Raw genomic sequence first — 13,687 nt, forward strand, 5'->3', positions numbered from 1 at the left:
AAGTGATTTCTTGATTGCGAACAGGTGTGGCAGTAATCAGGCCTGGGTGTGGCTAGAGAAATTGAACTCAGGTGCGATAAACCAGTGTTTTGACAGGGGGGCAAACACTTGTTCACACAGGGCTATATAGTTTTGGATTTTGTTTTCCCTTAATAATAAAAACCTTCATTTAAAAACTGCATGATGTGTTTACTTGTGTTATCTTTGACTAATATATAAATTTGTTTGACGATCTGAAACATTACAGTGTGACAAACATGCAAAAAGATAAGAAATCAGTAAGGGGGCAAACACTTTGTCACACCACTGTATATCAGTAAGGGGGCAAACACTTTTTCACACCACTGTACGCTTAAAAAAATCAAACTATTTTTTGTTGTACATTTTGTACTTGAGTGTGTTGCATATTTAAATGTTTCTTATGCATCTGAGTTTTGAATACCATTTGTAACTTTATGGTTGTTTTTGATGTTTCTGATTTCAGTAAAATGTGTTTCCTTTACTCAAATTAAACAAAGGAGATAAATGTGTTGGTTAGTAAGTTTTAAAGGTGCTCATTGGCAGGGTTTGCCATCTTGTTTCTTGTTTTTCCTCATTTTCAGTCTTTGTGCTAAGCTAAGCTAACTGTCTTTAGCTGTAGACTCATAGTTAACAGAGAGATATGGTATATCAGTCATCTCATCTAGCTTTCACTAAGAACGCAAAATAAGCATGTTATCCAAAATATCTGAAACTATTACCTACACAGTCTTTTGAAGAAGTGAGGACCAGCTCTTCCCCATTTAAATTTCATCACGCAAGTTCTAAAAGACACACACACACACACACACACACAGCTTGTCAAAGGCTTTTAATATAACACCATAATGGGCTAATATTGACCTTAGTAGACCATCTCCACTCTCACAGCTGTCTGTGCACCCAGAATTGTCCCGATGATGGTTAACTACAGTGACTGTGTGTGTGTGTGTGTGTGTGTGTGTGTGCGACTGCCCAAAAGAATTTTGAATGTGTTTGTGTACAGTATCTGTGGGAAAGTGCTGGTTGGTTAAAATCAGACTGAGGTTGATTGAAAGTGAACGTTTAATGTATTTTAATATGTGCTCTCTTCTCTGCCCTCATGCTTTTTTACAATTCACCTGCACTTAGTAGGTCAGGTACACTTTATGCTTATCTGTCTCGTGGCTCAACTGCATTTCTCAAGGTGGTGAGTATTGTTTAGCACCATATCTTCTTGAGTGTTACTGCTACTGCTGCTAGTGATAACGATGTTTGTATGGGTGTGTGTATGTTATGTATGCCTGTTTTTTATGTATATATATAATGTGCTATCCTCTTTATCTTTATCCTTCTGGGTATCCTTGTTAAGATGCATTAATTAAGATTTTACACATTGTCTGATAAGTAAAAGTGGCACAGGATGTACCTCTCCTCTGTCCTAACCACTTCTTGATTATCGGTCATTTTTCGCAGGTCTATTGTTATTCCAGCGGTTCTAAACAGTTTCAAAGTACAGCCCATAAATTAGCCCCAGCTGCCACCTAGCGAAGGTTATAGAAGAGTTTTTCGAACAGTAATTAATCATTTCAAACAACCAGCTATAGGCTCAACAGCTAAGTCTGAACAGTGGCTGCCAGACTGAAGAGATCAAACTCTTTTGCAGAGGGTGAGTGTGATGAATAAAGAGTAAAAGCCAGGGTAACATCGGTTTGGCTTCTTGAGAAGGAGAGTGTTAAAATTTGGTTCAGATGTGGTGATGTGTTTGCATATAAAGCTAATGTTTTAGTTCCTTTAACAACCTGACACAGGCATGATTTTACCTTTATACTGAATAGGATTTTAATTTGGGAGTAGTTGACGGTTTGCTTAAAGTTCGTGCTTTGTGTCACATTAGCAGTAATAAGAGTGTTTGATTAGACTGACAAATTATTGTGAGTTAATGCTAGCGTCAGACTGGATGATGTATTTTCGCTGGTCACCAGGACGTGATGGGAGGGGCAAAGAGTAGTTAGGAGTGGCTTATGGTGTCAGTTTGTTCTGAGTCTCACTAGGCCCTCTAGGCTGAAAAGAAATGAGGCAGAGTGGCTTTAAACAAAACAAAGCAGGTCTTTAAGTCCCTGATAAAAAATGGTCTTTAAATGGTGTCTCCCTGTGAAACACTCGCTCACTCTGACAAATGTCCACCATGTCCAGCACAGTTTCTCTACCCTCTTTTCTCTGATGCCTGTTTTTCAGTTTCTTTTGTAACACTGCACCTCTTGCCCCAGTAATACAGGGTGTAAGCTGTTTCATGTGATTAAATGTGCTTTAGTGTCAGAACTGTGCTCGTTACTCACTCCTGTGTCCATATTCTTTTATACAAACAGACTGTTTTTACATTCCACAGGCATGGAAACTGACACATGCTGACAAGCACTTTGGTGTGTTATCTCATCAAACAGCTTGGTTTTAAGTACGGGGGACTAACTGAAACCTTAATGACTCGAGTATTGGCTCTTATTTGCCTCTGAGTAGAGAGAAAAAAGGAGTTGTGGCAGCAACAATGCTGCCTTTTTCAGAGAGAGAGAGCACAAGCACATGGATAGAGAGGGAGAGGGAGAGAATAAACAGAGAACTTATTGAATAGTGGGCATTCACCTGTTCTTAGTGAGCAGCGCTTTGTCCGCTGACTGAGCTCAACCCACTTTCTCTCATTTGCTGCTTTTTTTTTTCTAGCACCAGAGTGGTAAAACAGATTTCAGTCACAAGAACACATCTAAAAATGCCTTACTAATAAAACTATAGCACCTTTTCTGTCATAATCAGAGATGATACTGACATTGGAGGTGTCAGTCAGAAAAAACTATGATGAAAGCACAGCCTCATATAATTTATATGTAGTCGCTGGTTTAAATATTTAAATAGGCACATTAATGAGTAACAACACATAGATTGGTGAAGCAGGTCAGCATGTGTGATCCAGAGTTTGTAGTTTTTTTTTATGCACATACAGCTTATCACCACTACTGCACATTCTTCCCCAGTTGATGATCTCATTCCTTTCCGAAAACTTTAAGCAAAAGCAATAGCAGTACATTAATACACAGACAAGAGGCTGGTAACACAATGTCTTAGTGAGAAGCAATACTATGTAAAGACTGCTCAGAGTGCAAATTAGCAAAAAAAACTACTCATGGAAATGGAAAAGTAAGTGGTTCAAAGTGACTTGAAATGACTGTGACACCTGACATAATGATTCAGTCCTCTTCCATTGTTTGTCCAAGCAAATGTATTTCCTTCATTTCTCTGTTTCCTGATGAGAAAAGGTGTGAGAACTTGTTTTGTCAAATGTAAGCTATTTCATTTGGAGGCGAACTCACTAACATGGGGGGAGGGGTGGTGGCTCTGTTATGTAAAAATAGAGTATCACTATCAGACTTTAAATTTTTATTCACTTTCCCATTTGCTGCTGGTATTTTGAAAGTGTCTTACTGATATTAGCAGTCACTGAAAGGAAAAGGTAAGTGTTGGCAGTAGCTTTTCAGCTGACTTTTTTATATACCGGGTCACATTTTATCAGTGGGTCTTACTTTAGGATAATGCCTTCTTTTAATGTTTTCATTTAGAAACAGGGAGCAAAGTAAATGAGCACACCGGAAATCAGCATAGACACAGTTCTACTAGCCCCTGGGGGGTGAAAGGTGACTTTGATGCTAGCAAGAAAAGTCGCAAGAAAAAGTAATGGCACTCTGCAGTTTCCTGGTTTTCTGCATAAACAGGTCATGAAATGTGATCTGATCATCACCAAAGTTACAAATATCAACAAACACAATAGTTCTAAGCTGATAAAACAAAAACAGTCATGATCATGCATGTTTTTATTGAAAACACTGCAGGATATGGTTCTTATTACCCTTGCTAACTCTGAGAGACGAGACAGTCCAAGTAACTTCAAAACAGTGCTGATTTATTCAAAGGATCACAGGTAAAATTAACATTACATGTTCAGGCATCTTGCACCTCCAAACTGCACGCAGGCAGATGTAAGAAGAAAGACCCTGAACCCACCAGGCCTATACATTATATCCCCTCGGTTGGGCTAGCACCATACTACACAGAAACGTCAACCGAGACGTTTCTGTTAACAGCTTTGCAGCTGGTCATAGCAGTAGTCAAGACATGAAGTAAATCAATGTGTGAATGTGTGTGTCTGTTGATTAAGTGGTGTGTAACTAAAAACATTCTCACAGACTTCTAGTAACATGTCATGACCTAAACATAAGAACATATTATGACTAAGGCTACAGTTATACACGTCATAATAATAATATTAAACACCCTGTTTGCTGACAGTCATCAACTCTTCTCTCTAGTTATCCTTGACCAGATGTACCCTGTAGAAACTCATAAGCATGACTAAGCATTTAACAGTTTAACTAGACATCCTATCTCCACTAAACATTTCTAATACATAAAGTATCTATCCAGTTTCTATCTGACTAAAAATACCTAACACCACCCATTAAGCATGGTATTAATCATAACCTGTAAGAGCCTGCCCGAGGAGAGGCAGAGAGATGAGTGTAAGCAACTGAGAAGGAGAGAGCAGTTTGACTTAAGTTCAGAATCTAGAGTAATCAGAAAAACAGGTTAAAGAAAAGACAAATTATAGGTGAACTGATCCCAGTCTTACTGCAACTAAGATTATGTTAGCTTCCTATGTTGTTCCTTGAACTGATTAACTACATCATTGTTCACATGACTTTTATCCCTGCCATAATTCTGGCTGAGTTTGAATGCGTCCTCTGAGGAATGTCATTGACAGAGTCTCTGTTATCTGGAATCGATAACACAACAAACAAGAGTTGAGAAACAATTGCGTGTGTTTTGTGATTCCGTGTGTGATTGCGTCTGAGTGTGTTACTGAACCTCAGTCTTTACATCACATACTGTAGATAGGTGCACAATCAGTTCTACAAATTTCAGACATCTGTCTTCATCAAGCAGAAAATATTAACATACAAATGTATTCAAGTGTTATAGTTTGTGGATTTGCTTCCTGTTGAGTGCTTTTATTTTGGTTAGTTTCCTGTCCTGTGTCACCTCACCTGCCCCAGCTTTACTCCAGTCTGCAATTAACACTCATTGCATTCACCTGTCCCTCATTATCCTCTGCCCTCTTATGTATATATCCTCCTCCCTTTCTACAATCTGGTTGCTGGCTCATCTGTTCTCCATGCCTCCCTCGTTCCCGTCTCCTATGCTCCCGCTGTGATCTCAACACCATGTTGGTTCCTCTGCCTTCGCTTTGTGTTGCTGGGCTCTGACATCCCATTGCCTTGGTTGTTTGATTCTGCATGTTTGTCGTTCTGAGTTTGTCATTCGAGTTTAGTTTTTTTGGCTCCCTGACATTTTGTTAATCATTAGTTATATGCTGTGTTTGCGTTTTGGGTCCTTCCTTGCACAAAACATATCAAGTACAATGTTTTGATTACTACCAAGGAGACAGGGGTTGTTGTAGCCTACACATTTCTTCTCAACTTAACTGTTAATTACCACTAAAATTTGTTCAATTATGTTTTAGGGTGTTTTGAGCACCTACAGGTTAGGATCAGAGTTGGAATAAAGAGTTAATGAATTAATCATGTCCTTATTGCATAGTTTCAGATAAAAGCATAGTGTGGTTTATTGTCTAGTCAGTAAGGCAGGTCTACAAAGAACCGTTTTAAGAGCCTGTAATCTAATCCTGCCCTTTTCAGCTGTATCCTAGATGAGTTTTTCTTTTTGTCCAGTTACTTCCTGTAGGCCTACTTTTCATTTTTCACCTGAAGATTTTACCTAACACAGGCATAAATGATTGTCACTTATTTTGTTAATGAACTAAACTATTCACAATTTTCCCATAAGACGGCTTAGCCATTTCATTCATAAATCTTTAAACAAATGAACAAAGCCCAAATATTACCATCACAACGGCAATGAATTCCAAACTTACTGAACAGCAGGAAATGAAAATACTCAAGTCAAGTGCCGATATTTCAGTACAGTGAGTAAATGTACGTAGTTATTTTTCAATAGTGGACAGAACTGGCAACTCTTAAAGTGCGTTTTGATCGCGAGCTCTTTAAATGGTACCGCGTGCTGTCACCCCCTCTCCTGTGAATGGCTGAGAGCAGAAGGGGCGTGTCCGGTTGCGTCATGTAAAAGCAGGATGAAAGCCTTATGGAAGGAGAGCGGAGAGGAGTCAGGCGCAGTATCAGGAGCAGTGTCTTACATCCGCCAGACGGAGACGAGTGGTGCCAGCTGCTAGCTGAATTAGCTGAAGTAGACAGTTAGCACCTAGCTTCAGAGTCGTAGCACTTGTACTTCATATGAGGGATTGAAGAAGAGAACGTGTGTGACAGCGTGTGTGTCGACCCTTTGAGCGCCTGCTCGGCCGTGCTGAAGTCACTCTGTGTGTTTGCGTGTACCTGTGCGTGTGCGCGAGTGATTGACTGTATCTATTACCCCCTGTAATTCCACTTCCTTTTCTGAGCAGCTGCGTGGCGTGGCTGTGTGTATGTGAGATTAGCAAGCAAAGAAGCAAACGCACACTCAAACACACAGTGAAAGTCGACTGTTTACACTCGGTGTCCGGTTGGTTGACAGCGGATTCACATCATAACGACACAGCGCCAGCATGTGAGTACTGATGGGCAACATGTGTGCATGACTATGAATGAGTCCTGTGTGTGGTCGTGGCTGTCACTTGGTGCATTTGACCTGAAGACGAGTCCTCCTCCCCGTCTTCCAGTGTTTGACATGGCTACACGTGTAACCAAACTTGTATGCGTCTCTGCGTGTGTCCCCTTGATGACCGATGTTACAAATGTAGCGAGTCCATCTGTCAGAGCTGCGCATCTGCTACAGAAATGCATTTACATCTTGAGCTAAACTGTCCACTGAAAACCTGTTTAGAAAGTAAATACTGTTGGCTTATTTACTTTGCAAGATGCACTGTACTCTCTCGGCTAACTGCCAATTCAAGCTAAATGTCAACAGGAAAAGTTGAACTTCTCATAGTACTAGTTACCTAAGTGGGGCAACAGGGCTCTGAGGTTGTTGCAAAACAGGTTTTATTACTAGTTATCCACTCACTGATTTCACACTTATTTAATGGTGAGGTAAACTTTACTATAGCATTTTACTGTGGGGCTCCTTCACCAGTTATTAGGTGGGCAGTAGGGGCTACATTTCCACTTCAGCTCATGGTAAGGTGTGAATAAATCTCTTTACTTGCTGATAGTTGTTGATTCCATACCATGCCAGTGTTCTCGTAAGCTCCCCATCTGAGGAGCTTGTAACCGAGTGTGTGTATTCTCTGATTATTTGTGCTGCAGGCGTTTAGTTTCTGCTCTTTCACCTTTGAACCCATGAATGTGTATCTGTTGTGACGAAATCACTTGACTGTACAGTTTGTTCATTCAGCTTTTACTCAAACAGTGGCACATGCAAAACAGCTGTCCCATCCCAGAGCTGAAGGAGATCCTGTGGGAGCTGTGCACTTATTTTCGCAAGTCATAAGCAGAACGCTGACTCTCATTTAGCATGGGCGTGATCAGAAATATGCAGATAAAAGAAAGTAGGTGTGTGCATGTGCACATGCTTACAAGTGAATGTTTGGCTATTGTGTGAGCTTTTGAGAGCTGTCTGATGCAGAGGATTTGGTGCCCCTTTGCTCAATCAGATTTAAAACAAGGCCATGAGCTTCTCAGAAAGACGTGCACTTTGATGATCAGGAGTAGAGGTTGGACAAACGGGGCTAACTGAGGTGTTACAATTGACACGAAGAAGTGACTAGTTGGTCATACATTTGCGTTACTTTCTAAAGAAAATAAAACTTTCATGTCATGGAAACATTTTTCAGTGGCCCAGACTAGATAATGCATGGTCTGACTAGTGTATTTCAGTATGTATTGCTACTTCTGCAAATTCTGATCCTTCAGGGTTTGTCAGCTCACTGGAGTTGTGACCTGTTTCAGTTTCCATAAAATGAAGTGACAAAATACAATTTTTTTTTTCCCCTGGGAAATGCTGGATCATGTCAAAGTGCTATACTACATGTTTTGTGTAATAGCTGTGATGAACAGTGTAGGAGTAAAGAATCTGTCTGCTAGGGGCAGTAAATAAACTAGGACAGTGGCACAATAAGAGCAGTGTCTCAGGTACTTTGATTCTATAAATGACCTTCTGAAGGGGATGAGATTTACAGTATACACAATGTGTCCCATCTTTGCTGAAGTGTTTATGTGGCGTTCAGTTGGCACAGCTTAACTAGTTCCATCCTGCAGTGCTTGTAAGCATAAATAAAAACGCTGACCAGTTAAACAATGCAGCTCTGCTCTACCCATCATATCAAAACCTTTCTTTCTTCCACAGCTGATATTCTATTACCCTTGACCGTCCCTGTGCTGTGCCCTGTCCCACTTCAACTGGAAATGCACTTGATTAGAGATGATTCACTGGCCCTCTAGCACTAATTACCTCTGGCTAGGAGGTTGTTTTTGGTTCTGTGTTAGCAGGATTATGGACAAACTGCTGGGTGAATCATTAGCATACTTGGTACAGACATTGTTAGAGACCAACCTTAGAGGTGATTAGATTTTGGCTGAGAAAGGTCAAAGGTTAAGGTCATAAAAAAAATCACAAATATTCCCATTAGCATTGAGCAAAAACAAAATTCAGATCTCCATTGAAAGTTATCAAAATCATTATTTGTATCCCCATTTAGCACACTTTCTGCCATAAGGTGGCCTATAATGAAGATGGAACCCTGAAAGGTTCAGGTATAACTGCCTATTATACACTTAAAGATGGTCCAGATCTGATCTGGATTAAGGATTTTAGAATGCTTTGTGTTCTTTTGTATCATTTTTCACGAGGGATCCATTTGTGTGAGCAAATGTTATGGCTTGGCGGAAGTACATGCACCCTGAGTACTCTTATGTGATATTGTAGCTGTAAACTATTAGGTATTTTTAGTCAGATAGAAATTGGATAGATACTTTATGTATTAGAAATATTAGTGGAGATAGGATGTCTAGTTAGACTGTTAAATGCTTAGTCATGCTTATGAGTTTCTACAGGGTACATCTGGTCAAGGATAACTAGAGAGAAAAGTTGATGACTGTCAGCAGACAGGGTGTTTAATATTATTATTATGACGTGTATAACTGTAGCCTTAGCCATAATATGTTCTTATGTTTAATGTCATGACATGTCACTAGAAGTCTGTGAGAATGTTTTTAGCTACACACCACTTAACTAACAGACTCACACATTGATTTGCTTCATGTTTTGACTACTGCTATGGCCAGCTGCAAAGCTGGTAACAGAGACGTCCCGGTTGACGTTTCTGTCTAGTATGGGGCTAGCCCAACCGAAGGGATATAATGTATAGGCCTGGTGGGTTCAGGGTCTTTCATCTTACATCTGCCTGCGTGCAGGTTGGAGGTGCAAGATACTTGAGCGTGTAATGTTAATTTTACCTGTGATCCTTTGAATAAATCAGCACTGTTTAGAAGTTACTTGGACTGTCTCGTCTCTGAGTTAGCAATGGTAAGAAGAACCATATCCTGCACTATGTATGTTTGGCCTTTGGAAGCTGCTTCTTCCCTCAAGGTTTAGCGAGGTCAAATAAGGTCTAGTAAAGATTAGAAGTGTCATTTATGAAACTTTAATCCACTTAGTGGCCCCTCAGCTACTTAGCCCAAATGTTTGATAGACTCACTGGTTATAAACCTGTAGTTGTAAAGAGAGCAATCTCTTATCAAGACAGGAAATCCAAAGCAGGTATTCTGTGGCTAAGCTTTATTGCTTTTTTTTTTCTTGAAAATAGAATCTATATATAAACTGCAATTCTAAGTTGAAAAGTCTGCAGAAATGCCCATGGCCTTCATGATCTGTGATGGACCAAAAGATATTCATTTCATGGCTTCTCACAGTATGCCCTCGAAGAATAATTTGAAGGGGTAGCCTGTAGCAGTGGGAGTCCGGAGCATCTTGTTGAAACAGCTGGTTAAAGGGGCTCAGTAACGGTGATAGTCAAGAACAAAATGCAGCAGTTTTGTTTGTCTCCAACAACCTTGTCAATGTACCACAAACTGTACTTTGTTAGATTGTATTACATCTAGTTTGCCTTTGTTAATGCTATGTTCAGTTAATCACAGTCAGTGTTACAGCTTTAGAGACTTAAACTAGTCTTTCAGAAAGGCTCCTCTCCAGGTACTGTTAATGTTTTTGCAGAGTTTCCCAGACAGTTTGAGAATCCAACTCATGAGTGCTCATTGTTCTTATGCCAATGCTTCTAGTCCAGTCACAAACATTTGTTTGGCCTACACAGTTAGCCTGGATTACCTTGTTCTTGCTGTGTGAGCAAGTATTGTTGACTGGGACATTGGCTCTGGCACCGCTGATCTCAGAAGCTTCTTTCTTGTAACATAAAAAGCCAGCACTTTGTTTTGCGGGCATTAAGTTGGACTATATTACTCTGCCAGTTGCCACATGGCCGTCAAAGAGCTTTGGCTCAAATGATTTTAATAGAAACTTTGCAAGGGATTCATGATGCAACTAGCTGGTTTGGTTTGTCCTATTTTTAGATGTAGTATTTGATTTATGATTGAGGAGTGCTGAGTAGGAGACTACTGAGGTGGAAGGAAGGGTGTGTGGATGAATGCACACTCACTTTCCATTCTTTGTTGTTCACTCCACCTTTGGAACTCGGAGGGGCCTGCTTTTATTTGGTGTCTGTACATTAGGCCAAGCAAGCTTGATCTTTAGATTTCATTTTAAACCCAGAGGCAATTCAAAGTGCTTTACAGTAAATCTAAAACCAGAAGACTAAGACAAAATTAAGCCTTGTTTACATAAACTAAACAGTTGCAGTGCAGTAATTGTAAGTTGCCCAATTGCATCAGAGGTGACTAAAGTGCTGCAGTTGTGCAACTGCGTCTACCTGGGTGGATGTGAGTGAATACCGTGTGTGTGTGTGTGTGTGTAAACATGTTGAGACCAGTCATTGTAGGGATGTGTACGTGTCTGTGCAGGTTTAGTTTGTGTAGCACAAACATGCTAGGATTCATGTACATCTCACATGACAGTGTGACAGATACTGGTGGACTTTAATTTCACTGACCTCACTAGTATCTTTCAGTTGCAGAGCTGGAAATGGCTTTTTTTGGTTATTGTGATGGGCACTTTTTTCTGTCTAGTTTTAAGATGAACTCCAGTGAGGAATGTTTAGAGGAAGCTCTGAAAAGCAAATGTAAACTTTTGCATAAATACAACACATTAAAAGCACATGCCACAAATAGAACATTTTACACTGAAGCTTTTACATAAGCTATCACAAAGTTGGACACCTTTGCTCACCAATTTTTTTTTTGGGAAGTGGCCATAACACTCTTAAGCAAGTAAAGTTGCTTAGTTACAGAAATGATATCTAATGTTTGTCTTGGTCATTTCAGGGCTTTTCTGTTCGGACTGTTTCTAATAGTCTGATGTGTGCTAGAGGATGAAAACGTAGTTTGGCTCTTGCACAAATGCTGGCAGACGGCCATGTGTTTTTTTTTTTTCTTTTTTTTTTTTTTTTTTTTTTTTTTTTTTTTTTTTTTTTGTTTTGTTTTGTTTTTTTTTTGCCAATTAGGGCAAAGTTGATGTTTATTTGTTTGTCTGATATTATCACACAGTGTGCAGCAGAACAGAACTTTGATCTTTAAGAAGTTAATGTACGAGCCAGAAATCGCTCCCGCTGCTTCAGGCTACCCAACAAGCACACTTTAGTGCGCTCAGACAGATGCACACTGAAGGCTGAGGACTCCTTTGGCTGTTAAATGTTCCTCAACTTTAAAAATATAGTGTCTTGTGATGAATTTAGTTCTTTAAAAACTGTTCAGTAGGATTGTTTACTTAATGTATTTCTCTATTTTGGTGGATGTCTGGTTGTAACTACTGAGCTTTCATTGGATTTCAGTGGAGCCTTTACATGTGTAACCCTGAGTGATATGTGGGCAGTGTAAACGGCTGGACTGATTTAAAATAGGAGTGTATCGGTTACTCAGCAGAAATGCTTTCAGTGTACACAAGCCTTTAGGCTCAAGGCAAGGGTCACATTACTATGCCACAGTCCAAGTCTTTTGAACGTCTTAAATGGATTGAGGATTTTTTTTCTAAGTGGGTGTTGGCTTAACATATCAGATACATGTTTTTTTAATTAATGGTAATTGATTTTTTTTCAAATCTGAATCTTGAAGTACTCATTTACATAAAACCAGTGATCAACTGAGATGGGTAATCTTATCTGATCAGTAAATTTGATTCCTCTTCAGACTAATAAAATGATTGCACCTTGCAAAAATAAGAAAAGTGAAACTTGTAACAAAGCCAAATCTCAGGCAGCACTTAGCAAAGTGTAGTGCATTTTAACGTCCTCATCTTCTGCACTGTTAATATTCTTTGATTAAGAAGTTAATAGCAGTTAATCAGCCACTGACATCCCTAGTCAGCAGCAAATGTCTGAGTTGTTTCTCTTTTCACATGCCAAGATAAGGAGATTTAGCTGTGATGTGCCATTTTGAGTCTCTTAGGACTGATTTATGTAATCTGAGGTTTGAGGCTGTATTAGAGTTCTGGTTTGAGGTGAGGTTAATACCGGACAGGTGGGAAGGATGCCCTGTACAAATGGGTCAAAACAGATCAAATATGACCTGTCTTTGGTCTATCGTCACCTTGTCGTGTTCAAGCCTTGAAACTATCTGTTTCATGGTGTAATGCTGCTTTTGTTTAGCTACAGTGTTCAGTTTCAGCCCGAGCTTCCAGTCTCAAGGCATTGTCTAAAAGCATTCATTCATTGGTTCTTGATTCAGTTATTTATACATTTGTTCATTTACCACAGTAGTGTCCACACAATCATATATTATCCCCAGTCCAGAATCAAATAAATCCTCAGTGGGGGGGGGAAAAATGGTCTTGAGTATATAGCAACAGCATCTTTGGCTGATCTAGTTTTTCATTCAAAGCATTTCCATTGTAAATACATAGGCACATCTGACCTGATCACTAATCAATGGGCTAATGTTGTACACCCACATTCATTTTTGGGTTTATATACTCAGCTGGTTTGATTGTTTGTGGTTATTTCTAAATCTGAGACCGACTACGGGCTCTGATTTTGTCCAGTGTTTCTAACATTGCCTTGTACACTTGTGGAGAAATTGAAGACTATCCCATCAAACACTTGAGGTGAATTTAGTAGTGATTTAACTCCGTTACATCATTGTAGTGGTTAGATATACTGACTGCTTGCACTGAAGTGCAGTGAAGACACTGCTGTTCATTATCTGTGCAGGACATTCATGGTAAATCACTTTGAAGTAAAACCTCGCCAATCATGGTAATAAACAGGAAGTGACTGAATGATGAGTCTTCATTTGGCTTAGAGGTTTCCCATGTAGTGGCACAGTGAGGAGTGCTGCCCCCTGACTGCATTACTGTTGTGTGACCACAGTGTGGCAGCAAAGTGCTGTCACTGAGGTGCAGCTGTGTCATCAAAACCAGAAGAAAAACCTCCACAGCCTCAGGTTCAGCTTCACTACCAAACCTCTCCCACCAGTAAAGCAGCTAGTTTCCCCACAGCCACTTAGCGTCTAGCTGAGGAGGGAGACCATTTGTG

The 13,687-nt window shown here is 39.9% G+C and overlaps 1 protein-coding gene across 1 annotated transcript in view; it reads left to right on the forward strand.

Annotated features, from left to right (window-relative positions):
• Window positions 1-5,021: 5,021 nt before the first annotated feature.
• pcxb (pyruvate carboxylase b) overlaps window positions 5,022-13,687 on the forward strand; it is a 294,075-nt gene continuing 285,409 nt past the window's right edge. Inside the window, exons 1-2 of the mRNA XM_020610143.1 lie at window positions 5,022-5,266; window positions 6,518-6,660. Of these exons, the coding sequence (XP_020465799.1) occupies window positions 6,659-6,660 (2 nt within the window). The 5' untranslated portion in view covers window positions 5,022-5,266; window positions 6,518-6,658. The remainder of the gene's footprint in view (window positions 5,267-6,517; window positions 6,661-13,687) is intronic.

The sequence above is a fragment of the Monopterus albus genome, unplaced genomic scaffold (genome assembly GCF_001952655.1).
Source record: "Monopterus albus unplaced genomic scaffold, M_albus_1.0 scaffold104.1, whole genome shotgun sequence".
Lineage (NCBI taxonomy): Eukaryota > Metazoa > Chordata > Actinopteri > Synbranchiformes > Synbranchidae > Monopterus > Monopterus albus.